A 27,187-nucleotide genomic window follows, 5' to 3' on the forward strand; every position below is an offset into this window, starting at 1 on the left:
CATAACCACATGGGCAATGAGAGTTTCCTAAAATAATATTAAGTCTGTCTCTCAAAGACAATATTCAGATGAATTGTCTGACAGGACAGATGAGCTGAAGATCAACCTGTACCTGAGTGATAGAAAGAGGAAAGTGTGGAGAAGAAATAATATGATCCAAAGCATACCACCTTATCTGTCAAACATGGTGGATATAGTATTAAGGCTTTGGCATGCATGATTCCCATAGGTGCTGGCTAACTTGTGTTCATTGATGATTTCACTGCTGACGGCAGCAGGAGGATAAATGCCGAAGTATACAGAAATATCTTGTCTGCTCAGCTAAGGCCTCAAAACTGATTGGACAGGGCTTCATTGTGCAACAGGACAGTGATCCAAAACATACAGCCAAAGCAACCAAGGAGCTTTTTTGGGCCAAAGTTCTTGACTGTCCTGGACAATCACCTGACCTCAATCCAATTGAGCTTACATTTCATTTGCTGAAGACCAGACTGAAGGTAAATAGCCCCTGAAACATGCAGGAGCTGAACTGGACTGCAGTACAGGCCTGGCAGAGCATCACCAGGGAAGACCCAGCATCTGATGATGTCTGTGGGTCATAGATGTATACTTCAACTGTTTGTTTGCTGGAGTACAGTGTGAAAACAACAAAGTGTCACTGTCCAAACACTGTGTTACATGTTACATTGTGAATACAGTAACAAATCACAATGTAACAATTCACATGAAATGAAAGAAGATAAGACACATCATGTTTTATATGCCATCTGGAACCACAGAGGGAACACAGAACAGAAGATGGAAGTGAGAACAAATAGATCCTGAAAGCACAATTGACTGCTGGTGATTCCCAAGAGCTTGTGGGTCAGTTAGTTTCATTATTAAACCATCCTTTATGGACCAGCCTGCAATAGAGCACTGCGATCCTTGGGCTAACAGGTCTCATTTAAAATATGCTTGTGTAGTGGCCACTCTGACAGAATCCAATTAGAGAAACCAGTGCTTTACACAAATGCCTCCTTTGGCTTTGCCAATAGTGATCCATACTGTTCTCCCACAGGGTGTGGTTCAGAATCAATATGATCCTCCTGGATCCATCAATGGGCAGAAGTCATACTGCCTCTGCTGTTACTGCTGAGCACTTCTGCAAGGACCATATTGCTAAAAAATGCTGGAAAATGTGCCACCTTCCTGTCAGCTTTGACCAGTCTGGCCAATCTCTTCTGACTTCTCTCATTAACAGTGTGTTTTTGCCTGCAGAACTGCTACTCACTGGATGTTTTTTGTTTTTCACACCATTCTATGCAAACTCTAGAGACTGTTTTGCATGAAAATCACTGGAGATCAGCAGTTTCTGAGATATTCAAACCACCCTATCAGGAATCATTCCACAGTCAAAGTCACTTAGATCAAATTTTTTACCCATTCTACCATTTGGTCTGAACAACAGCTGAACCTCTTGACCAAGTCTACATGCTTTTATGCATTTAGTTGCTGCCACATGATTGGCTGATTAAATATTTGCATTAACAAGCTGGTGTACAGGTCTACCTAATAAATTGCTCACTAAGTGTATATTGATTTCCCTTGTTGAAATCCAGATAGTTACAGACTAGGAATATGTCAATTCAGGATGTCCACTGCCAAGGCAGGCCAGAGTTCCTGGTGCTCAGTAGTTGGCTCCATCAGGTATTTATACGTATTGTTTGTCTGACAAAGCTTGTCCAATGTAACAACAGATTCTATGGGTGTGTGATTCTAAACTAAGGTTGTTTGCAGTGACTAGAGATCCATGGTCTCTTTCAGTTCTATGTGAATAATGTGGACTACAACCTTAAAGTCATAATGTTCTACATTTGAATATCAGGAAATTAATTATGGACAGAACCACAGATGAATGTCCTGTTGCAAGGTGAATGAGGAATTTTAGACACAAATATAAAATTCCTATACACTCTATCAGCACCCATGTCTATACACATGGGATGCTCCACAAAGATGTACAAAACAAAGATGGACATTTGAATTGATACACAATCTAGTGCGCTGATTAGTTAAACCCAGCAAGGTGCAGCACCGCCTTCCACGCATCGTAGAAAGCAGCAGGCATGGCCTCCATCATCATCTCCCGCACGCAGTGCTCTCTGAAGAGCATTAATTCATGACTTCAGCCTCCGGTCTCACTCACTGCACCTTTATCCGTGTAACAGGGATATTACAGTATCTCTGTTAGAACTGTAGAACACTTCACTGTCACGGTAGTAGCCCTGCTTTACCAGTCACCGTATTCACACCCAGCCCCACATTTCCATTAGTATTTCACCCTACACCTTAGCCGTTCTGTAAGAGGGTGAAGCCCTGTTATACGACACCTTGTTTCCTCCTCTTTCCCCTGTGTGCCCCCACAGACAGACGGCATTTGGCACACCACAGTTGCCGAGGGCCGGGCAGAAGCCAGGGATGTTATGGACCGTTTGCATTTAGGTCAGCAGTGCTAGAAATGGTAAAGACAAAATGGATGAGCAAATTAAAGAATGGATTGCATTTACAGTATGCTGTGGAATCTAAGGATCTCAAAATGCACTATGCTCCTCAACCACCACCAAACTCTTAACACTTTCCTGGGTGATATTTTGAGACAAATATACAGGGATGATAGAATGGCCAGATTGAGAAAGGTGGGTTGGGAATTAGAGTGCCCTTAATCTATTCAGATAGAGTCATCTTAATCTATGCAAAAAGGGCTAAACTATATTGATTGCTTTGCAAAGGGAATCGTTAAAGTGTCTCCCACGCAAAGCAATGAGATCAAGGAGTGTGTTGATGGATTCAAGGTGGCTTGTTCATCTGAATCTCCACAGAGATACAAAATATTCTTTTTCGAGTTATGAATTTTATTTACTGTAAATTACATTCTTGATGAACCTGTATGAATGCAGTGAATAATATTTAAATAATTGCACATTTTATTCAATATCTATCCAATGCCTGGGCAAATATACAAAAAATGGTTATAAGTAGGAGAAATAGTATATTTAGCTGATGAATGGACAGCACTTTCTCCACTGATGGATCAACAGATTATTGGTCATAACATTTCCCAGCAGTCTGTATGGTAGGCACATATACATATAAATATATAAATCCAGTAAATTACATAATTCAGAGTATGGCATCCACCAGCCTGTAGGGTAGGCCTGGAATGACCTGGGGCCTCATTTATAAACGTTGCGTAGGCACAAAAGAATGTGTACGCCACTTTCTAAGCAAACTTTGGCATTTATAAAAAACGAACTTGACCGGAAAATGTGCGGTTCTCTACGGAAACTCTGACCCATGCGTACGCACATTAACTGGAGAAATGAGAAACTGTGCCTTTAATGCTCGTGACGTAAGACCAGGAAAACGGGAACTCGCAGCTGCAGCGCCACCGACCCCGCTGGAATTCGCAGCGACTAAAAGAAAAAGAAATTGCTTTCAAATCTCAGTGGCTTGACAATAAAGTTACATGTGTTTAAACACAACTTGAATACATTTGGTTTGCTCATTTCAAATAATATAAAGTACTTACCTGAGTCATCCGGTGCCTCTTGTAAATCGGTGTCCCCCTCTGCCTCCGTCACTACTCCACTCAGGAGGGGTTCACCGATTATCCCTGCCAGCCTCTCGTCCAGCGATGTGAGCTCCGGTGTCCCCTCTCCCCCGCCTGTGGCGCAAACGCTCTGCCTGTGCATGGCTATTCGCTTTTTAGCGTCCAATTTAATGTCAGACCACTTTTTTTTAATATCGGCGATGGTCCGAACCGCTGACCCCACAGTATTCACAGCGTCAGCGACATGCTGCCACTCTAACGCCTTTTTGGCATTAGTAATGGCCACACTGTGCCCACCAAATAACATCTTTTTTCGGGTGTCCACCTCCCCAACAAGAACTTCAATCTCACATTGTGAGAAATTCCTTTTTCTGGCCTTCTTTTCTGAGTTTGGCATTGTCGTTTTCGTGAAATGCATATTCATTAGGGGCGTTTCACTGCCTATTTATAGGCAACTGTGGGCGGGACATGAAGCCGGCAAAGCTGCGCCACATTTAGAGTTGATTGTGATTTATAAAGGAAAATTGGCGTGGGATGTGCGTATGCACTGTTTTATAAATCAGACTATTGTTTTGCGTACGCACGTCCTAGGTTTCATGCTTACGCAACCTTTTTATAAATGAGGCCCCTGGAGTGTGGTGAGATCACTATTACTTTGGGCATAGGTGTTAATGGAAATATATTTGATCTTTTCATCTTTTCAGACAATATCCTAAAAATGGACTTTGATGGAACCTTGGCTAACCTTGTTTTTTGCAGGGAATTGTCGCATCCTTATACATACAAAATGTAGCGTAATTACTTGTCAATATAAGTTATCCTGTGCTCAATCAGTGATGAAAGATGCTGGCCACTTTTATGTGGGGCACGTCTTCTGAGGGGTCTCTAAGTGGTGCCAAAGTGTCCTCCTAATCCCACCCTCAGTCATTGGGAGACAGGGGTCAAAAGCTCAACACAACCCAGCACCTCCTGCTACTCAAAATACCTCTAAACAAAGCAAGGATCTGCAACTCTCCACATAATAACACAGAGCAAGGACCAACAAAGCATGGACCAATGTCTCCGGCTACTCTCCACATAACACATAGCCACTGATGTTACATAAAGTGCAATGCAACTATCCAGCAGTGTGTCGTCATCAATAAATCAATGATTCTACTGCTAAAGACAGCAATGTCTTCATGGAGAGACCTCTGCAGCATGCCACCACAAACACAATTTCAGCGGACGGACAATCTGCTTCGCAAAACTGTCTGAATATATTAGATTAATGGAACATGCCTGACAATTAACCATTACAGATTTGGGATTCTGAATTTAGAGAATATTTGGGAACCAAATCTTTTGTAATAAAATAAATAAATGAAAGAGGTAAATTTAACCAAATGAGGATCTCGTGTTGCTGCTCCCGGGCCTCTGGTTTGACAGTTCAGCAAAAAACGGACAGAGTCAATGATTCAGCACCTGCATTTTATTGGTGTTGACAGGCCTGATGTTGACAAGGCGGAAAGATCCATCCTACAGTAATAGATATGTACAAGACAGGGCAGTATTAAACACAGGCGCATTAAACACCACCTTCTCTGCGCTTGTGCTAAACCCGGCTTGTGAAAAGACGTCATCATATCCCCAGAGGAAAGCAGCCTTGAAAAAAACAATAAACAGGATAGGAAATGAAACGGCCCCCTCCATGAATATTTGAAAACGGTGACATCAACTGAAACAATAGCAGCACAACCGTGGCTTCAGTGTGTGAGCTTCCCGTATTGGAAACCAAGGGAATCACTGTGAGAAAAGGATCCTCTGGGGAGAGACGTACCCTGATCAAGAAGGCGAATCCTCCTGTCCTTTTAAGCCACTGCCACCCCCACGTTTAGCCATCGGTCATCTCTGACTAAGATACTCTCTTCCCCTCCACCTGGTCGTATTGAAATGTGGTTGCGCTCTCTAAGATTTGTGCGGCGTGTGTTTGTGCAAAGGCTTCGTTCCCGTGCTGAGCTCGCCTGCATCTGCCCCCCTTTTGTTTCACTCAGGTGCTGCAGATGTACCTGCCTTTCTGCGGGATTGCCATCTGCAACGCCCAGCTCTTTGCCGCCTCCAGGAAAGAATATGACAGAAGCAGGGTAAGGGTTCTGAAGCCGATCCCGCCAGAGAGCCCGGCACCAACCGCCCACCCTGACCTGCACCTACCCACCTCACTGCTGACAGTAGGGTTTAATATCAGCCTCTTTCATCGCCAAGCTCAGCATTGCTGCAGCGGGGGGTGGGGGTGGGGAGTCAAAAGCACAGGCTCTGTCTCTCCTGGGCCGTGTGAGATTTGGCTCTGTGTGATCTGGGGCATAAATCACACGGGAAGCATTTGCAGCCATTCTTAGAGAGGTTCCAGCATTGATCTCTGATGGTGGGTGGGGGGAGAGAGAATAGGATGGTATAGAGAGGAACAGTTTACCACTATCACCATCATACTGGAATGTATATATTTTTTTTTTTGACCGGATTAGCAAGCTAACTGACCGCCTTCAAAGTAGAAGGGCTTTATATGCAAAATAGCGGGGGAGGGTCCAGATCACATCTTTCTTCAGTTAAGCCACATCTAACCATTTCTATATTTTATATTGACTGTTCAGTCTTTTTATGGCCAGAATACATTTTTGGATATTGAACTGGAATTATGCCATGGGGGGCGCGGGTGGTGACATTTCTGGAGCACTGTAGAGTAGCTTCTGAGAAGTGTCATTATAGATGTGATGGATGTCCTGCAAGAGATGTGTGGGATGCATCGTTCGATGCAGGCTGATGGGCCTGTATGTTTTTTTTTGCTGCGCACAGGCTCTGCTGGAAGTGGTGAACGACCTGTTTGAGGAACAGACGGACCTAGAGAAGATTGTGAGGAAGATTATGCACCGCGCTCAGACACTGCTGAAGTGCGAGCGCTGCTCGGTGCAGCTGCTGGAGGATATTGAGTCGCCGGTACACTTTAAACTTCATACTGCACACTCCCCAGTGCACTTCCCACTATGTGTACGTCATAACCCACTCACCGCATTCATACCCCAAACCCCACTCACCACATCCACAGCCTACACTCTATATTCACACCCTGTTCTCCATATTCATATCCCTCACCACACTCTCCATATCCATACCCCACACCCTATATTCATACCCCACCCTCCACTTTCCGTATTCATACCCAACACCCAATAATCATACCCCTCACCACACTCTCCGTATTCATACCCCACACCCTATATTCATACCCCACCCTCCACTTTCCGTATTCATACACAACACCCAATAGTCATACCCCTCACCACACTCTCCGTATTCATACCCCAGACTCTATATTCATACCGCACTCTCCACATTCATACCCCATGCTCTATATTTATACCCCGCACCCTATTCTTCATATTCATATCAGAATCTCCACACTCAATATTCATACCCCACACCCTGCTGTCCATAACACGCCACATAGCCTGTGGGCCACTCTGCACACCTTACACCCCAAACCCGATGTTCTCATCCGACAGTCTCCTCTTCACAACACACACATTAGGTGTTTCAATCCGACACCTCAAGCCAAATCACCTGAAGACATCTCTACCCCAACTTGTCTGGGGATGCACTTTCTGTCAATAACAAACGGAGACCTGTGTGAATATTATTTTGATCTAAATAAAACAGTCCCTGCCAAACAGAATTGTAAATGTGGATAGCTATGAACAGTGAAAAGAAGTCACTATTATGATCTGTCTTTTTAATGTGTTCCAGGTGGTGAAATTCACCAAGTCCTTTGAACTGTTGTCTCCTAAATGCAGTGCAGACACTGAGATCAGGTAAGGATTTAAAAACCTGTGTCAGTGTGAACACATTGATGTTGTACAGTTCAGATAGGAGAGAGTTAACCTTCAGATCTGTGTAGTGACAAGCTGCAGTTGTCTTCTGTTGAACCAACAACAAAAGCTACAGTAATGCATTTCCAACCAACAGTATGTGACATTTCAACATGCCTGTTCAAAAACCACTTAGACATTGAAAGGCGAAGTCTTTTGAAAGGAAAAATCAAGGTCTAAATTGGACTCTGTGATGCCTACATTTCTGATTAAAGTCTGAACCCAGATATATTTGTTAACCCCTTAAGGCCTGTATTCGAACCGGAGTGGGGTTTTTTGCATTCATTCTTTTTTCAGGGTGCAAGTTTCAATCAAGAATAGTAGGAGTCATTCAAGCTTGTGTTAAGAAAAGGCAGTGATACTTAAGGGGCTAGATGAAATATTGTAATTGAATGTGACATGACACATTCAAAACCAGTTTATGGGTCGCTCGACTGAAATTATATAAAACAAAAAGTATAAACGCACTCCAGTCAAACCAAATGTCTGTGACTATTGCTTGTCTTTATTCTTACATTCAGCCAGCGAGCAGATAAATACCACTTTATTTTCTGGGACTGTACAATCTAGCAATGAAAGATGTTTTTCAACTCAGATGGATTTTGGGATGCTCATTTTTATTCATTGGCCAGACTAATTGCTGCAAAGTGTCCTCCATCACAAGCAACAACACCTTCTCCTTGCTAGTGTTACTTCTGGCTACTGACCAATTAAAAGATATATAGATAATAAGATTTCATTTGTGGGTCTTTTCTGTAAGTCCCTCGCAGGTGTATTCAGTAAAACAGCAGGCAGCTGCAAGTGTCCGTAGCAAGAGGAAGCGAGTCGTGCTTCTCAGAAGAGCTGTTTCACATCCAGTGCTTGTTCCTGACGTAAATGCCCAGCAAATCATTCAGCTTCACTTCCCTCCTCTGCGGCTCTGTGGAACCAGCGCTGCCCATGCTCTGCCGATTACATATGAAAGCTCAGCTGACACTTGTATGCCCCCAGTCCAAATGAGCTCTCTCTCTCTCTCTCTCTCTCTCGCTCTCTCGCTCTCTGAGAAATTAAAACAAACACTACTAATATGAATATCACCTAATTTTCCAACTCTTGTAGGATATTGGTACTTTCCCTGCCTGTGGGCTTCACATGTGCCAGTGAACAGCACAGCCTGATTATGAAGCAGGCTGGTCACACTAAAAACGAATGCCGTAAAAATTAAATATTTATTCAGGTGCAGTCTCATGGTACAGGCCATTAGTGATGTGCCCATTTATGCAGTAAAAACAAGAGCAATTAAAGAACCATTTTCACAGAATAATTTAGTAATTACTGAAATATCAGGTGGCACTGCAAATGAGCCATTTCTGAAGAAAATGTAAGCTCTAAGCTCTAAGCAAATCATTTGAATCATGTTTCTCCCTCTCTCTATCTCTCTCTCTCTCTCTCTCTCTCTCACTCTCACAAAAGATTATACCACAGAAATAAAAACAGAAGTAGAAAAGTCTGCAAAAGAGTTCGCAAAAGATTTATGCGTTTCATTAAATGAATATAACTGGAGTCAAATGCCTGGCATTAGATTTTCATTTATAGTACCCAAGAATCACCTGCTCCTTGGGGAGAATTATATTGAAGTGTACTTCTGTCCTGCCAGCAGCAGCAGTCTGGAATGAAATTTATACTAACTCACCACACTGCAGTATACCTCATCACTCCTCTGCTGTAGCCTACCTACTGAGCCACTAAATTGGCAATGTGATATATCATTGGGATTATTTTTATAGTTCACAGGTGTACTCTTCACACGTTGGGTGATTTTCTGAGTGAGGGAGCACTGGTGTGCATCATAAATGTGCATATAGCCTATATAGATTTTGGATGGCTGGATCAATTATTAAGTATCAATACTTACAATCCTCATATTTGATTTTTGAGAATCAATCCTCACATTAAATTACCAAATGTTTTGTTTAACCTTTGTGTGTAGGCCTATCAGTGATAAAATCAAATGTAGCAATGTTGTAGAAAGTCTTTTTTTTGTTATTTTTTATTATCTCACCATATTCCGAACAGTGCAACTTTTATGACAAATAACTAAAAGATTACTTTGAGACCAGCTTTGGCTTTTGTGTATGTGTATAATCCTTCCATTTTCATAAAAACTTGGTGTGAGTCACATACGTGATCGTACAGTGACATGGTAATAGTGCTCCACTGTGACATTGTGGTGGGGAAGCTGTTGCTAATGAGAGACTATGAACCAGGCAGGCTAATATGGTGGGGTTTGGACCATTATGAGCTAACACAAACACAGGGACGATGTGCAGTTATTTGTCATTTTATCTATAGCTATTGGTCCAATTCACATCAATCAAAGTGTTCTTGCATCTGAGATAGTCAGTAAGTAACCATAATCATAAACCCCATTCCTCAGGAGAAAAATTACCACTGAATGGACGTTAACTTCCACTTCCCTGTGTTCTGTTCGGAACACGATGAGTTCACATTACTACAGATAAGAAGGGGGTTGTATAGTTAAATTGTAAAAGCGTTTTTCAGACATTTCATAGATTGGGGGATGTCTGTGCATTGCTCTATATAGCTTAGTTTTTTAACAGGTGGATTTTATTTGTTAGACGATTAGGCCTATTAATTTAGTAACAAAACTGGCTACTTAGCTAACTGGATAGCGAACTCCAAGTAATAGTAATAATAATTATTATTATTATAACAGCTGTGCGGATTTTATCGTGGCTACACCAGGGCTTGAACCACCAGCTTACTGGGTCCCAGTCATGTACCTTAGCCACTTGGCTACGGGCTGCCCCCTACTTCAGTGATCGAGTTGGGAAATAAGAATACATTGTGCCAGATGGGTTGGATTCAGTATCGCACACTTCTGTTCTCCTGGGATTTTCACCCACAACAGGCTCTAGAGTTTACAGAGAATTGTGCAAAAAAACACACATATCCACTGAGTGGCAGTTGTGGGCAAAAACGGTTTGTTAATGAGAAAGGACAGAGGAGAATGGTCTGACTGGTTCAAGCTGACAGGAAGGTAACAGTACCTCAAATAACTATACTTTACAACATTGGTATGCAGAAGAACATCTTTGAACACACAGCACATCAAACCTTAAAGTGGATGGGCTACAGCAACAGAAGATAAAAAATAAGTAATAAATACCTAATAAAATGGTCACTGGGTGTACAGTATGTACTGTATATATGTATCTCATGAATAATAGAAGGGTTTTTTCTTCTCTCTGTTATGATGTAACAGATGCTGGGCACCTCTGGCGCAGAAACACCTACATAAATGTAGTACCTCATGCAGCGATTATTAAATATTTACTGACGCTGTGAAAACAGAGGTCTTGCGCTGTGAAGAGTATCATTAGTCTAGCGGGAGAAATGGGTTCCCATGTACCTGCATAGCATTTTTTTTGTGACCTGTTTTTTTTAGGACCCCAGTGGTGTTGAGTTGAGAATTTTTCATGTTGCCAAGGTATACTAATGGCCCACGGGGTTCTTTTTGGTGGCCATCTTGAATTAACATGCACGCAAGTAGCGGAAAAAGGCCGATTTTCGTAACTCCTGAACCAGACAAAATACAAGGACAAATGAACCCACTTTCTCATATAATTATAATTATAATTCATATCATTTATAAACACCAGGAATCAAATGGAAAGGACATTGACATGGCACAACCACTCTTTATTGGTGCAAGACAGGCAAATGACACATGACCAGACAGGCTCCAAGATCCCTCCCTCTTTCTTCTCCCACCCCTGACCCTCATATGGGTTAGGCCTCCCGAAGATCGGCTCAGCTGCCCACTTGCAACAGGCCACTCTATAGTTCACCCGCTGGATGTGGGGGATGAGTGAGTCTTGGCGGGGGGGCAAGTGAGCAAGTGGGGCAAGTGCTGTCTCATGTGCTTGGCTGTACATCACGCATGTGAAGCCCTCTAGCTGCTCCTTCACCTTCCACTCATCGCCCAGCTGACTGTAAAAACATTGTTGGGACAATTGGGAATAAGTTTGCTCTTTCCAAATCTTGTATTCTATTCTATATACATAACATGCCAGATTATCAAGAAAATCATCCACCAACCTGAAAGCCTTTTGAAATTTGGGGTTCTTCTGGAGCTTTTTGAGCTGTGCCACCTTGCCCTTGCCCTTGAAGGCGCTGGTACAGTCCTTAGCTGCAGTATAGTAGCTGAGCAGGGTGCTGCAGTACGGCTGCCCATGAGACGTGGCCAGTTGACGGTGCCTACCCATGCCAGTGTCAAGGTAGATGACAAGGTTGATGGTGTTCACGTGAAGCAGGAGGATGAAGAAGATCATGGTGTCCAGGGTCCGGTTTGAAGTCCAGCTTGACGGAATGATGCAGTTACAGCACTCCTCCTGGTCTGACTGGAGGGCATGGCTCTTGGTGACCTCAACCTGAAATACCTCAGAACCCCCCCATACATGGTAGCTTAATTCTTTCCAAACAATCTGCTAACACAAGACCCTCCACAATGAGAGCAGCTGGACAATTCCGGCATTATTGATGTAACATTTGGACACAAAATGAAAAATCCCGCAGAAAAATTACTGTCCTTATATGATAAGAAATGTTAATGCATATTATCAGAGCACCCACTTGGCTGATGGGGAGGCCCAAAAAAATAAATTAAGCCAGAAATGTGACAAATAACTTGAGTTATGCATGTGACGCAAAAAGATTTTGGGGAGACTATACAATTCATAAAAGCTGAACATAAAAACAGCCATTTTGAAAATATCTATATCTTTGTCTTGATTTTTATGAGATACCAGTGTTATGGATGTGACACAGTGGAGGCTCCTCCATAGAGGTGGAGGAGGCCTGGCCTCCCCAATAATTTGAGAGAAGAGAGAGATTAAAAAAAAACAATAAATATATTTATTTTATTTATTTATTTTAACAAAAAACATATTTTTTATTTTTTATATTCATATTATTTTAGTTTTGTTCATAAATCTAAATTTTCCCATGGCTAAAACCCAATATTGCAATTGTAAAGCAACAGGCCAGATTTCCCTATCAGTTTGTATTAAGGGAGGCCAGGCCTCCCCTAGGAAATGAGATTCTCATAGAAGTCAATGTAATGCATTTTTTTTCATGCCAATATGTGATTGGCCAGATCACTGAAAATGGGTGGGCAACGGAGGCCTGGCCTCACCATACATTGTGTCCAGGGCTGAAAGATTGACATTTTGTTCGTCCAATCACATGCTACTGGTTCATTTGGAATCAACTATCCTTTCCTTTCCTATTCAACACAGAAGCCATTTTGAGAATTCGCCAGTCACTTCAGTCAAACAAACACTCGCCATAGTGGCTACGAGTCCTATCAACTTGTGCTTTTCAGGAAATTTAGAGAACACCCCTGCCTATCATCCCTGAAGTTTATAGCTCATTTGGCCAAATACTTTTGCTTAAAACGGAAGTCGGCGAGATTCTGGCGCAATGTGAGATCTTGGGCTGGAGATATGCAGATTCCAGATACTAGGGAGTGAGAATGACATTCAATAGGTCATGTTAGACACCATTTGGGATTTATTGAACAGTTTTATTTTTAATGTAGTCCATTTCGTTTTATTACAAGTCAATTTAATAATCTTCCATATCAAATTACTGAATTGTTGCTCTGTGAGGAAATTCACTCTAAATACGAATAGAGTGCTGCCCTCTAGTGGATAACGTTAACGTTAGATAAAGCCAACTGGAACCATATTTTTACATATTTTATATTAAATATATTGAATAAAACTACATATGATAAAGAAAGTGTTATCTTATCTTTTTTATATGCTAAACTTGATTAAATTGGTGATTACATGTTGAAGCTGTAGAAGAATGAAAAATGTAAGCTAAACAAAATTGTTTTTAACTACATAATTAAAATTCCTGCCTTTTACCCATGTTCACTTGGCATTTATATTACATCCAAATGTCATTTCTCAGCTTAATTATCAGGCAGGCTCATAGACTTACAGCAATGTCATTTCTTCAGGAAGGCACAAGGCTAAGCTCTGCACAATGAATTTCATCAGCCAGAACTTTCTGACTGTAGCTTACACTCCAAATAGTATGCCTTTGGCCAGCACAAAGACAGATAAGAGAACAGGGAACATTCCATCGCGAGTGAAGTGAGCAAGCGGAAAAAAATGGCCTCCTCAATTCTGGAAGTCACCAGCCTCCACTGATGTGACACCATTGCGTTATGTATGTGACATGTCTGAAATGCACATTGTTTGACAATCTACTTCCCCATCAACTTTTATCTTGACACATTTGTTGTCATCTGAAATGGCAAACTGACTATCAGTTTTGACATTGAGAAAACCATATGAAATGGTTTTGAATGTTTTTAAGATGGCCGCCAAATGGCATTGATTTCAATGGTAATGGGACTAATAAATAATTTTTAAAGCTTTTTTTGGGACTTGATAAGTTTAATTGAGAAGTAAGTAAGTTGATATTTTCATGCTCAGGTGGACATTACTGTGGAATTGCCCAGCTGTCTCGCACTTTGCCAGCCGGGCTGCTGCCTCCTTACTTCCCCAGACCTTCAGCATAATCTGTCAGAGCTGCTGTTGTTCTCCTCATTGCCCAGAAAGAGCTTAAACTCCTGGGGTTTCCTGGTGGCCGTACCCTGCACTATGAACTCACCTCAGCCTCTCCTGTGCCTTCATGAAGTCAGGCTGGGAGGAGTCAGTGGAGAAGATGAAGTGCTTCTTGGCCACCATCTCTTCCTGGACCTGCAAGCAGATTGCTCCAAATGTATGAAGCAGGTTTGTGAGGGCATGAAAGAGGGTGTTTCCATCTTGGATGAAGATGGCAGGGTACTTCATCTGTCTTGTCATCCAAGAGCAAGTGCAGCATGGTGGGTTTGTTGGTCTTGCCAAATAACCCATCAGGAGTGCCCAGGGAGTGAGGGGCAGGTGCGAGGAAGCAGCATCAGCTCATCAAGCTCAAGCGGCTCCTCCCAGACCTGGACTGGACTGCCTCCTCACTCTTCTTCATCTGGGCGCCAGCTCACAATGTTTCCCAGCCTGGGAGAACTCAGGGTCATCCATAAGACCACACATATGCAGTCTCAAAGTACTGGGCTTGTGCAGATGTGGTTTGGTACCAGCGCTGATAGGCTGGGAATTTGGTGAAGATGCCAAGCAGACCTCCTGCAAATGGGACCAATTCCAATTTAACATTCAACAGAAACCATGCTGCCACTATAACCTACTATTCTATAATTTGACCCTCGTTGCATACCTGAGGACTTGGCAAACTTCACAAAGGTCTCTTCCATGGTCTACAGTCAGATTACTTTTGCTTTCACTTAGTATTATCAGATTGCCATCTATGTCAGTTAGAGTGATTGCCATCAATTTAATATCCTTGCAATTGATATAAGATAATAAACTAATTTAATATGGCTATTGCAGGAAACTATTGTGAAACAAAATGAGCCTAAAAGTCATTTGCCTGTTTTTCACGGCTAAAGAACAGTTGTATGTCAATGACCTTTGCATTTGATTCCTGGTGTGAAAATTATATAAAAAAGTTGGTTCATTTGTCTTTGTATGTTGTTTTGTTCAGGAGGTATGAAAATCAGCATTTTTCGCCACTCATGAGGACATCAATTCAAAATGGCCACCAAACGAACCACATGGGCCATTGGTTGACCTTGGCAACATGAAAAATTCTTAACTAGATTCCCCTCTTTATATTTCTGTAATTAGGTTCACTAGACTTCATATCCACTGAGTAAATAATGTATTTAATTGGAATTATTCAATTCCAGTAATTACATTTATACACTGGCTTCTGGTGATTGTTTCATGCTTCCATTTGTATTTTTTAAATAAAATTTCCTGCCTGCCCGAAATGCTAGGGATATCCTATTTGTCATTGCAGGTAACCCCCATTAAATGATTATCTTTTGTATCCCAGTTTCAAAGACAGCTTGGAGAAATCGTCTTATTCTGACTGGCTCATCAACAACAGTATCGCTGAGCTTGTAGCCTCTACCGGTCTTCCTGTGAATATCAGCGATGCGTACCAGGACCCACGCTTTGACGCAGAGGTAACATGCATTTACAAGAATTATGGCAGCTTTCAGCTTCCAAGCACAAATAATGGTAATTTGGTATAACATCCATAACACATTCCACACTATATACACCTCAAGCTTGCAACCAGCTATTTTCTTAAAAAGATGTATTGCCCCTTTCCTTCTTAACTGGAACATTTTCTAGAACCACACACACATTCAATGGTAATTCACCATTGCTTTTCCCAAATGTCAAAATTTTCCGAAATGATTTTTCCACAAAGACCACCTCCTGAGGCACTGTGTCCTCAAATGAGGACATTACATTTGACCACCCTGACCTCTATACAGTATTTCTCTTAACATGAGGTACATTCAATTAAAATAAAATAAAATAAAATAAAATAAAACAATAAAATAAAACTGGAACATGTTTATATCCTTTTTTTTTTTTACATGCATCAACTTTTTCCTCCCAGGTCTCAGGAGGTGTACTCATTAATTTGGATGTTTTTCATTTACCTTACGTGCACAAAGCACTGACTAAACTGTTATAAACCTTTTTAACTCAAGACAAAATCACACAGAGTACCACAAATATTTGGCTTCGTATTGATCTGTGCAATTACAGTGGACTGTACCAAGACCCAGCATTTCCCCAATCTGCTTGCAGGCTGATCAGTTTTCCGGATTTCACATCCGCTCTGTGCTTTGTGTGCCTATTTGGAACAGCAACCACCAGATAATTGGTAAGTTTGTGAAGCGTCCCTTTTGTCAGCATCTTTACCAGGCCATTAGCTATGCCGTCACAGGTCCCGGGGATTATTGCAGATGACAAGTGACAAAATGCAGGTTTTGTCTGCAACCACAAGAGTTCTTCATAATGAGGGAGAAGCACCAAAAGCCCCATTGTTGAATTTGTGTACGTTGTCATGCAAGACATTCTTTGTCATAAATGCATTCATGAGAATTCCTTCCACATCCTTAATCAGGGGTCTGTACACACCGCATTAGCATCTGCAGCTCTGGTAAATGACGCTCATAAATAAGTGTGCCAGGTATATAAAGAGAGCGTGCTGGCCTGTTCACACCTTTGGTACCATCACATTCCCGGCCTCTCACTGTGTCATAATGCTGGTCAGTTAGTGGTTACCTGGCACTCAGTGGACAGTGTGTATATAGCCAGCACGATGCTGAAGAGAGGCTCAGCACCTCTGAGATGGCCTACAGGAGGCTATTATTTCCGTTTGTGCTCTAACAGCATGCAAGCGTGTGCGCCGATGTGTGTTTATGAGCATGTGTGAGTGTGTTGCAGGAGTGCACATGTGCTAATGTCTGAATGAGCTGTGTGAGCATGTGTGAATGTGTGCTCATGTACAGTAGTGTTTGTCACACTGAATTGTTCCAGATATTTAGACAAAATGTCATACTAGACAAAGGGAAACCAAGGAAGATTTAATTTCTTTAATTAAAAAAACGAAACACAAATCACCCATGTGAAAAAGTTATTGCCCCCATAGTTACTTAGTTAAATCAACCAAGTAACCAAATATTATTGATGATGATTGCTGATTATTCAGATGATTGAACACAGCCAGGCTTGATTGCAACCAGCCTGTTGAATCTAAACCTTGCTTATTTTGATCCTTACCATCAGAGTGAATACCATCTTCATTATACCTTATTTTTATTTATGATACCTTACCATCACCACAGTTTCTGAAAGAACACACAACAAAGTTGAAACACAGCCCCAAAAGTATTAGAACAGCAAGGTCAATTCCTTTGTTTTTCCTACACACTGAAGACAATTGGGTTTGAGCTCAAAAGATGTACATGAGATAACAGATCTGATTTTCAGCTTTTGTTTCCTGGTATTTTTATCTAAATTTGTTATTTTTGTTATTATTGGAGCATGTGACTGACAGGTATTTCTTGTTGCCCAGATGTGTCCTGGCAGATTGATTAGTTAAACAATAAATAGTTCTGAATGTCTACTCTTGGTTTTAGTCTTGGGTTTTGCCTGTGAAGACTGCATTTGTGTTAAGCTAAGATAAACCAACATGAAGACCAGAGAGCTGTCTTGGCAAGAAAAGCAAGCCATTTTGAAGCTTAGAAAAGAGGGGAAATCCATTGCACAAGCATTGGGGATAGCTTGTACAACAACTTGGAATGTTCTGAAAAAGAAATAAATCACTGGTATACTGAGCAACAGACATCAAACAGGTGAATCAAGGAAAACAACAGCAGTTGATGACAGAAACATTGTGAGAGCTGTGAAGAAAAACCCCAAAACATCAGTCAGTGACATCACAAACAATCTCCACAGGGCAGGGATGAAGGTATCTCAATCAACTGTTCAAAGTAGACTTGGAGAGAAGCAATATAGAGGCTATACCACAAGATGCAAACCACTTATCAATAGTAAGAATCAGAAGGCGAGATTACAATTTGCAAAGAAGTACAGAGATGAGCCAAATTCTGGAACAAAGTTTTATGGAATGATGAGACCAAGATTAACCTCTACCAAAGTGATGGAAAGACCAAAGTGTGGGGAAAGAAGGGATCTGCTCATGATCCAAAACATACAAGCTCATCTCTGAAGCACGGTGGAGGAAGTGTCATGACTTGGGCTTGCAAGGCTGCTTCTAGAGTGGGCTCACTAATCTTTATTGATAATGTAACTCATGATGGTAGCAGCAGGAACTTCATCATGCAGCAAGACAATGACCCAAAACACACTATCAATACAAAGGAAATGCAAATGCAAAGGAAGGTTTTAGACGGGCCTAGTCCATTACCAGACCTTAAACCGACTGAGCATGCATTTCACCTCCTAAAGAAGAGATTGAAGAGAAAAAACCTGTTAAAGCCTGCTGTTAAAGCTTGGAAAAGCATCACAAAAGAAGAATGCAACTTTTTGGATTACATGGGTCCCAAGTTTTGGAGTTGTGAAGAAAGGACCTGGCATAAGCAATTCATACTAATTGTCTGAATTAAAGCAGTTCTCCAAAGAAGATTGGGATAAGATACCTCCAAAATTATGCGAAAGGCTGATATAAAATTATAGGAAGTATAAAACCGCAGTTAAAGTGGTGCAACCAGTTATTTGCTATTAATTTTTCACCTGGCTGTTTGATAACTTTTTTCATTGAATAAATGAATAAATGAAATGATAATTTTATGATCTGAAACCATTCTGTGTGACAATTATGTAATAATAGAGGAAATACTTTTTTATGGCACTGTACATGTATGTCTGTGCATGTGTGAGTGTGTGTACATGTATGCGTGAGCATGTGTGCTTTATTTTTGCGTTCAGGACATTGTTTTGCAAATTTGAATGAAATGTGTTTTAGAAATAACGCCTGATTGATTGATTGACACAGCAGGAGCCAGTACTGCTCAATGGATAGTGTAGTATACAGTATGAAGGAAGTGCTTCCTCCTGCCTGGTTACTGACAGACCTCCTTGTGAATGTTCCAGGTCTCCAGTGTGCACCCCAAGTGACTGCATCTAAGCAGAGACTTTGAAAATGCATTTGATGTGAAAAGGCCTTGGAGAGTGCACTGTGGGTGGGAGTACAGAGTATTATTCTGAGGTGAATGTAGGCGAATAACCACTCCTGATCAAGCCCCTCTCTGATGTTAAATTGGAACTGACTATGAGCTATCAATTAGGATTACCAACACAGTCCTTTATTTTTTTAAACAAGGAAATAAACTGAAGAGGGTACCCAGCATTGGGCTGTGATCCAGCCATTACGGAGGCCCTTTGAAACTTGCAACTAAGCGCACGGTACAAACAGAGCTCTCTCTGTGGGCCTTCAAAGGGGACCCAATCCTGAGATTATAAAAAGGTTAAAGCGGTAATCTGTCCTCTTACCAGGGCGAGAAGCCTCCCCTCCTGAATTATCCCCTGTTCAGCAGAGATAGCGCATTATGCAGAACCGCACTTCTGAGGACGATGAAAGCAGGAAGCTGCCCGGCGTCAGAGAGCAGACAAAAGAGGCGCCTGGAGAAAAGCCTGTGCGTTTTCATTAGCAAGGCCCAGGGAGCGGCTTCACGCATTGTTTTATCAATTACTTTAATTAATACGTGGGTGAGATCGGGGGCTAATTAGGACCCGGAGAGTGGAAATGGATTGCACTTATAATGCAGCAGACAAGTCAAGCTCAATAACTGGCTAAAAAGAAAAATGAAACGAAGGCACCCTTGATGAAAAGGAGATTACCGAAAGGGAGCCCCTCATCGTCTTTTCTCTGTGTGCTGTGCAGGTGTGGCGCAAGTGCTGAACAGGCTGGATGGGAAACCGTTTGACGACGCTGACCAGAGGCTCTTTGAGGTGCAGTAGTCTCTTCTGTTTCATTGGTGCTCAGCTGGGTTCACCACTATTCTTACCTGTTGTTCTGAAACAAATTAAGTACGTTTTACTTAAAATAAATAAAATATTAAATAAAATGTTTATTTTCTCGATCCAGCGGTTCCAGCAGTCAATATCCCTGTACAATGTTCTAAAGGACTGCGACTGCTTTTCAGACATAAAAACAATAAGCTTGCAATAATGTTGCAGTATCTATGTGTGATTTACAAAACAGTTGTAATTAGGATGTAATTTGCATTGATTGGGTCACTCAACTTTCCTGTTGATGCCGAGGTAAATACACAGATCAGCCATAACATTAAAACCACTAGCTTAAACCAGTTTTTTCATGATTAAAAATGGTTTAAACTGGATAAACTTGTATAGAAACACTTAATGTCATTATATCATATGTGTACTTATATAAGCAGATAATCATAAGTGAATTGCATTCAAAAGTTGAATTTTATATTGAAAATGGGAATCTTGTCAGCTCATTTAAATTTTACATTTTAGTCATTTTGCAGACGCTTTTAATCCAAAACGATTTACAAGTGCATAGGTTCTTCCACAAGTCAAAGCATCACATCCATAACTAGGAAAATACATATGAAGTGCTGTTCTAAACATATAGTCATCATAAGTGCAATTCTTTTTTTGGGGGGGGGTTAGACAAGAGGGATAGGGATATCAGAAAGGGGGGCGGGGGAAATCAGGAGGGAGGACTAAGGTAGAGTTTGAAAAGGTGTGTTTTTAGTCTGCGTCGAAATAGGGGGAGGGATTCTGCTGTCCTGACAGTGGTAGGCAAGTCATTCCACCACTGAGGAACCAGAACGGAAAACAGGCGTGAACATGCAGCTTGACCGCCAGGTGCTTGTAGAGAGAGAACCATAAGGCGACCAGAGCTGGCAGACCGGAGTGGTCTAGCTGGGGAGTCGGGAGTGATCAAGGATTGTATGTAAGGTGGGGCAGTCCCCTTAGCAGCCTGAAATGGCAACACTAGGGCCTTGAATCGGATGCGTGCGGCAATAGGAAGCCAGTGGAGGCCAATGAGAAGCGGGGTGACATGAGCTGACCTGGGCTGACTGGTGATTAGGCGGGCTGCAGCATTCTGGACCAGCTGGAGGGGCTTGATGGCACACGCTGGGAGACCGGCTAGGAGAGAGTTGCAGTAATCTAGGCGGGAAATGACAAGCGCCTGGACTAGGAGCTGGGTGGCTTTCTCCGTCAGGAGATGACGGAAACGGCGTATATTGTACAGAAAGAACCAGCAGGTTCTGGCAGTGGAGGATACTTGTGGAGCGAGGGTGAGGCAGTTATCAAGAGTTACCCCAAGATACGGGAGGAGGAAACTACAAAGTCCTCAACAGTCAGTGAGAGGTCGATTGACGGAGAGGACTTAGCAGGGATGTAGAGAAGCTCAGTTTTGGCAAGGTTAAGCTTCAGGTGGTGGGAAGTCATCCACACAGAGATATCAGCCAAGCAGGCAGAGATCTGTGTGGTGACCTGGGTATCGGGGGGGGAGGAAATAAAGAGTTGGGTATCATCGGCGTAAGAGTGATAAGACAAGCCATGGGAAGAGATAACAGAACCAAGAGACATGGTGTATAGCGAGAAGAGGAGAGGACCAAGAACTCAGCCCTGTGGGATTCCAGTTTGTAGGGGGTGAGGGTCAGAGACTGAGCCCCTCCAAGTCACCAGAGAGGTAGAGGTGCATTGTTTTATTATTTAAATATCTTGGGACCTGTAGAATGTTTCATATTTAAAAAAAAAAAAGACCACGTGCCATATTTAAAAATGAATGACATTTAATCCTAGTCACGGTACTAGGTGCTGCATCACTGGGGGCGACAGGCAGTAGAGCAGTTGTCTGGTAGTTGGAGGGTTGTCGGTTTGATCCCACCCTGGGCTTTTCAAAGTGTCCCTGAGCAATACACCTAACCCTTAAATGCTCCTGACGAGCTGGTTGGTGCCTTGCATGGCAGCCAATTGTAGGAATGGGGGAATGAGAAGCATCAATTGTATAGTGCCTTGTATAAAGGGGCTATATAAATGCCAACTTGTGCAATGCTTTATGGAAATGTTTGTGTGTGTTAAACAAATCAGATTTTCACTTCTGATGAAGATGCTTAGATTTCTTGAGTATTACCATTCAAGAAGTAAATCAAATGGCACCCCTAAAGCAAACATTTTATGGCTTTGGATCTGATTACACCGAAATAGCAGTTTAAAGACCTCCATTTTGGCCATAGATGCAAATGTAAATGAGAATAGATGCAAAAACAGATGCACTTACTAGTAGATTTTCGCAATTATTTTAGATTGCTCCATACAATATTACCTGTCATCAACGCAGTAATCTGTCTGCAAATCAAATCTTTGAAATGGTCATTCAGTGCTGTGTTCCACATCTTGTGTCCTTTGGTACTGCACAAGCATTGTCTCTCTTTCATCACCAGGCCTTTGTCATCTTCTGCGGCCTCGGCATCAACAACACCATCATGTATGACCAAGTGAAGAAGTCGTGGGCGAAGCAGTCTGTGGCGCTGGATGTAAGAATTATGTTTTTCCTTTCAGCTACTGATAAATTTGTATGATGGCCTATTTCCAATTCGGGGAAAAATGTGACGGTACTGTTATGATAACTGTAAGTGTAGAGTTCTTATGAAAGTATCCGCACTATAGTGATAACTTAAAACATTCCCTGGTGTAAAATCTAGCTATTACCAGCTTGAAATGACCAGCTACCAGCTGTGATAAAACATAGCTTGAGCTGGTCAAACCACGTTGAGTATGGAGCTGGTCAGAGCTGGTCAATCAGTTACCAGCTGTTTCAAAACCTAGCTTCAGCTGTTTTTTTCAGCTTAGTTAGCTGGGGAGTGAACTTTTTGGACAACTAGTGATAGTTGTGTCTAATCAATCAATAATGTGCACCTGCTGATAGTCTGTGGAGTTGATTTCACATTAAAGTTTTCTTCTGTGGACAGAAGAAAACTTTATTTAATTACTTTATTGTCCCCACGCAAAATAAAAAATCTTAATGTGCTATTGGCCTGTAATTTTAGCTGTGAGGTTTTGAACATAACATTTTCAGACCTTCTATTTTTCCCATAGACACCGTTAATGGTTCACAAATGTATTTTATTTTCTTTTATTTCTCTTTACACTTGGTTTAGTTGATATGAGCCTATATCAACTGACCCAGTGCATTGTCCTTCTCCTGGACTCACAGTTTAGCAATCATGAAAACAAACTCCATTCTTGCGTATTTGTAAGTCAGGACATTTTCACTGAATATTTCAAATATATGATACTTTGTGTAAATACAACATCTTCGGAGTTGCTGTAAGGTGTATTTCTTCATTTTTAAGGAGGTAGGCTACTGACTCTTGATAGGCTTCAACTCCTTATGTTGAGTAAACACGTTTTGCTAACATGGAAATTGAGCGAGTGAATGCACAAGAATGAAAATGAAAAATGAAACATCTTGTCTAAGTCTGGGTAGTTAAAGGTGTTTCAATTTTAAATTAATAATAACATAATAAAACCGCAAAAAGCAATGCCAGATTTAAAAAAGGACAGCAGTTTAGATGCTTATCAGCCCTTTATTTGCAAAGCAGGGCAATAAAACTCCAGCCTCTTCCTCGCCACACTCACAGTTTACAACCCTCAGCTTGCCACAGACACACGGCATATTCTATCTATCTATCATCTATCATATCATATTCTAACTATCCTTGACACAATTTCCCTATGTCAAATATCATGTTCCCATATAAGAACAAACATAGAGAAATTAGAAGCTGCAGGAAAAAAAAAATTCTTAGCTCACTTTTATTGCCTGTCCGGCCGACATATTTCCAGTTTCGTAGACAGGCAGACGGGCGTAGTTACAGGATTTGGACTTGCTATTGATAAACCTGTACTTTTACTGGGCTCTGGTTAACCTAAGTTCAATTCTAAATGTGATGCAGGTTGGTTAGAAAGCATTATGTTAGCATAAACATTTTTTTGGACTCTTAATTTTCTTTAAATTTTGTTTAAAAATGTATCAATCCTGTGTCTGGACATTCCAGTGTCTGGACAAAAATACATGCAGATGTTTTGTATTTGGAGAGATTTGAGGACACTTGAGGACATCTGGATGCAGTTTTGGGAAAGCTCATGTGGAATTGGAATTCTTGTCGATATCTTTACCAAGTTTTGTAAACAGATTGTGCACAAACATAAAGTAGTTTTAGGTTGGTCCTTGACATAGAAATTCAGATAATCAGCACTAAACTATATTAACATAGGGCGTTTTGTAATTTATTTGTATTTTAGTGTAACGTTTGTGTACAGTGTATGTACATGCTCAAATTTCTGAATGGTACAAGCCTCTTCTTTAATTTGAGTATTCAGCTATGTGTGTGCAGTAAATCATGTATAGGACTAGGGCAAAATTTGATGGTTTATGAATTCATGTGGTGTAGATTTCAGATACTAGAAACACAGCAAACATGTACTGTAAAGGAGAGGCTGTTATTAAAAATGATGGTAATAACAGTGTATTAATTGATATAGGCCCTATACAGAAACATGAACATGTAGTGTGCAGTAGCATCATGTCCTAATACCACCAAGGTGGCTTGTAGAATGCCTTTATGTTTGGCATGAATCGACATAGTGCCATCACTGCACGCCACAGAAAATCACCATATTAGTCCTGTTTGTGTCATGTTACTAGTGAGTGTGTATATTAAGAAGATAGATCCCCATTAAGACTTTCAAGTCAAGATAAATTATTAATGACGGAGAGGAGGAAAAAAAGACTTTGGCTCTTCTTCAATGAAATTGTGAGTGACAATAATGAGGCCCGCAATGGTAATCAGGCTCTCTTTCACTGGTTTAATAGCAGGGAAGTGCCTGCCTCATTCGGAGCAGTGCTGAGACAGTTCACGGGTGACTTTCATGTATGGGGGCGGTAGGGGGAGGTATGCCGAACCTGGAGGGGGAGGGGGGGGGCTGTTTGGAGTGACTGAGCATGCAGATGAATTGCCCCTGGCAGCACTGAATAAACATGAGCACATTTGATCAAATCAGGATCCCGAGACTTAAGCAAGAGTTATTTCTCCATGGATTTCAGAAAAAGGAGGTGGGAAACAACGGGACCGAACCTCAAGACTTGGTTTTCCCCCCGCCCTTAAAAAGCGAGACCGTGCTTTGCGCTACGCTCCAGCCTTCTTTTACCTCATCAGCACCTTTTATTGCACCTGATGTGTTTTGATATTGCTCGCAGAGGCAGTACAATGTGGATTTATGAGGGCCTCTGGACTGTAATACGTTTATGTAATTTACAACTGGAAATAAAGAGACCGGTGAATAATTTTTCCATTTTTCTTTAAATCGCAGCAGCATTTCTTATGAAGAAATGCATGAAACCCTGTATTACCTCCATTGTTGTGCCCTAAAAGTGACTCATTCAGCCACAGTTTTAGAGACATTCAGGGTTTGATATTAACACCTGCCACCCACCAAATGCTGGTTGAATTTGCCAATGGCGTGTAACCGTAGAGAGTGTTTAGCTCATCTTTTACTGGGTACTTTGGCAGGTGAGTTTTTGGTTGCAATTTCTAGGAAATACTATGATACTACAACTCCCTGAAGCATGTGTTTTGTTAAAGATTAAAAAGCCTTATCTTTAATAGGCTAACGTGGTAGTTAAGAGTGGTGTATCATTGTTCCGATAAGTAGTAGTAGTGGTAGTAGTAGTAGTATTTTATTCAGTCATCACACAGTACAATGAATATAAACAGTCTAAACCATATAAACAAATTCAACAGTCTGTGTAATATGTGGTGACTGAAAAGGCACAGGCAGAAGCATAATGCTTATATAAACCTATCCTACATTCATATGAATGTAAGCTACCCTCCAAAATAAAAAAATAAAAAATCATTTACACTTGTAACCCTCAAAAATAGCTATATAAGCCATTCTTTTGAAAACAAAAAGTGAGTGACACATTCTTAAATTTATATTAGCATTGTTCCATAACTTAACCCCAACAATAGAATTGCATCGCCTTTTAATCCCTTTTTTATCTTTTTGGATAGTAAACTTACAAACATCCCTCAAATCATATTCATACTCCTTTATTGGAAAAAACCCTTTGTACACCATCTGGGAGTAACTTTGTTTTAGCTCTCTACATTATTTGCAAAATGTAGGTGATTTAGGGATTAAAACTTATTTTCATGCACGCATGCACACACACACACACACGTTATTCAAATTAGATAGCTGAGCAGTTACATGCACTTACGTACTTTGCATATACTATTACTTTGCACGTTAGCTATATTTATTACTTTTTTGCTACTGGCTGGTGACTAACCATTAGCCACAGTGGCTGGTGGTTACTGGCAAGCCCTAGTGACATCACTGTTAAGTACACCTCAGTAGCCAATCACATTATTTGTATTTTATTCATAGGCTCCCTTATGCAAAAAAACTGAAAGTCTTACATATGAAATGTTCTGCATCTGTTCTATATCAAATGAGTTTGTAAATTCTAACTATATCATAGTGGTTACAACTATAGAAATATGGCCATGCAATTATGGAGATCAGGGTGTTTGGTAGGAGGGGATTTTGGATTAAAGGTGTTGTTTTATTTTAGGTCTTGTCATACCATGCCACCTGTTCGAAGACAGAGGTAGACAAATTCAAGGTAAGGACCACTGGCTTGAATGAGGTAAGCCATCATACATCATACACATGATTGTGGTCAAATGTCTCCACAGGCCACGTTCTCACACTGCACATTCCTTCAGTTTTGTCTGTCCCTGGGTCTGATAGCAAACATGGCTTGTATGATTTTGACACTGTTCACCTGGGAAAAAGAATGACTCTCATGCCTGAATTAACCCAGAAGGCATGCTTTTCTAAGAAGCCACTTCATTTTGCTTGACTGCTCACCAGATTTAGAATCGTTACCAAAAATACACAAGTCTGCAGATGTATCCCTCTGACAGTATGTTTTATGAGCATATTAAGTACTACATGGAAGATATTCTGGAGTGCCTCACAGAGTCAACAGAAATGCTCTCTGCACAGGCAAATGGAATTTACCATGTGTCTCTGGAAAATAAGATTATTAGAGTTCAATAGCATGAAAAGAAGTTAATAATTACTCTTTATCTCTGAACTTCTATTGGATTACAGGATTAACCCTTTTGTTGCCTTCACGTCTGTTATTATATAAAATAAAATGTTATTTA

The 27,187-nt window shown here is 41.2% G+C and overlaps 1 protein-coding gene across 1 annotated transcript in view; it reads left to right on the top strand.

The window, feature by feature from the left end:
• The window catches only part of pde11a (phosphodiesterase 11a), a 103,103-nt gene that overhangs the window by 35,846 nt on the left and 40,070 nt on the right, over positions 1 to 27,187 (top strand). The window contains exons 3-10 of the mRNA XM_061235654.1: positions 5,626 to 5,715; positions 6,422 to 6,562; positions 7,370 to 7,434; positions 15,463 to 15,595; positions 16,236 to 16,311; positions 19,840 to 19,907; positions 22,385 to 22,477; positions 26,587 to 26,637. Of these exons, the coding sequence (XP_061091638.1) occupies positions 5,626 to 5,715; positions 6,422 to 6,562; positions 7,370 to 7,434; positions 15,463 to 15,595; positions 16,236 to 16,311; positions 19,840 to 19,907; positions 22,385 to 22,477; positions 26,587 to 26,637 (717 nt within the window). The remainder of the gene's footprint in view (positions 1 to 5,625; positions 5,716 to 6,421; positions 6,563 to 7,369; positions 7,435 to 15,462; positions 15,596 to 16,235; positions 16,312 to 19,839; positions 19,908 to 22,384; positions 22,478 to 26,586; positions 26,638 to 27,187) is intronic.

Source organism: Conger conger, chromosome 3 (assembly GCF_963514075.1).
Source record: "Conger conger chromosome 3, fConCon1.1, whole genome shotgun sequence".
NCBI lineage: Eukaryota > Metazoa > Chordata > Actinopteri > Anguilliformes > Congridae > Conger > Conger conger.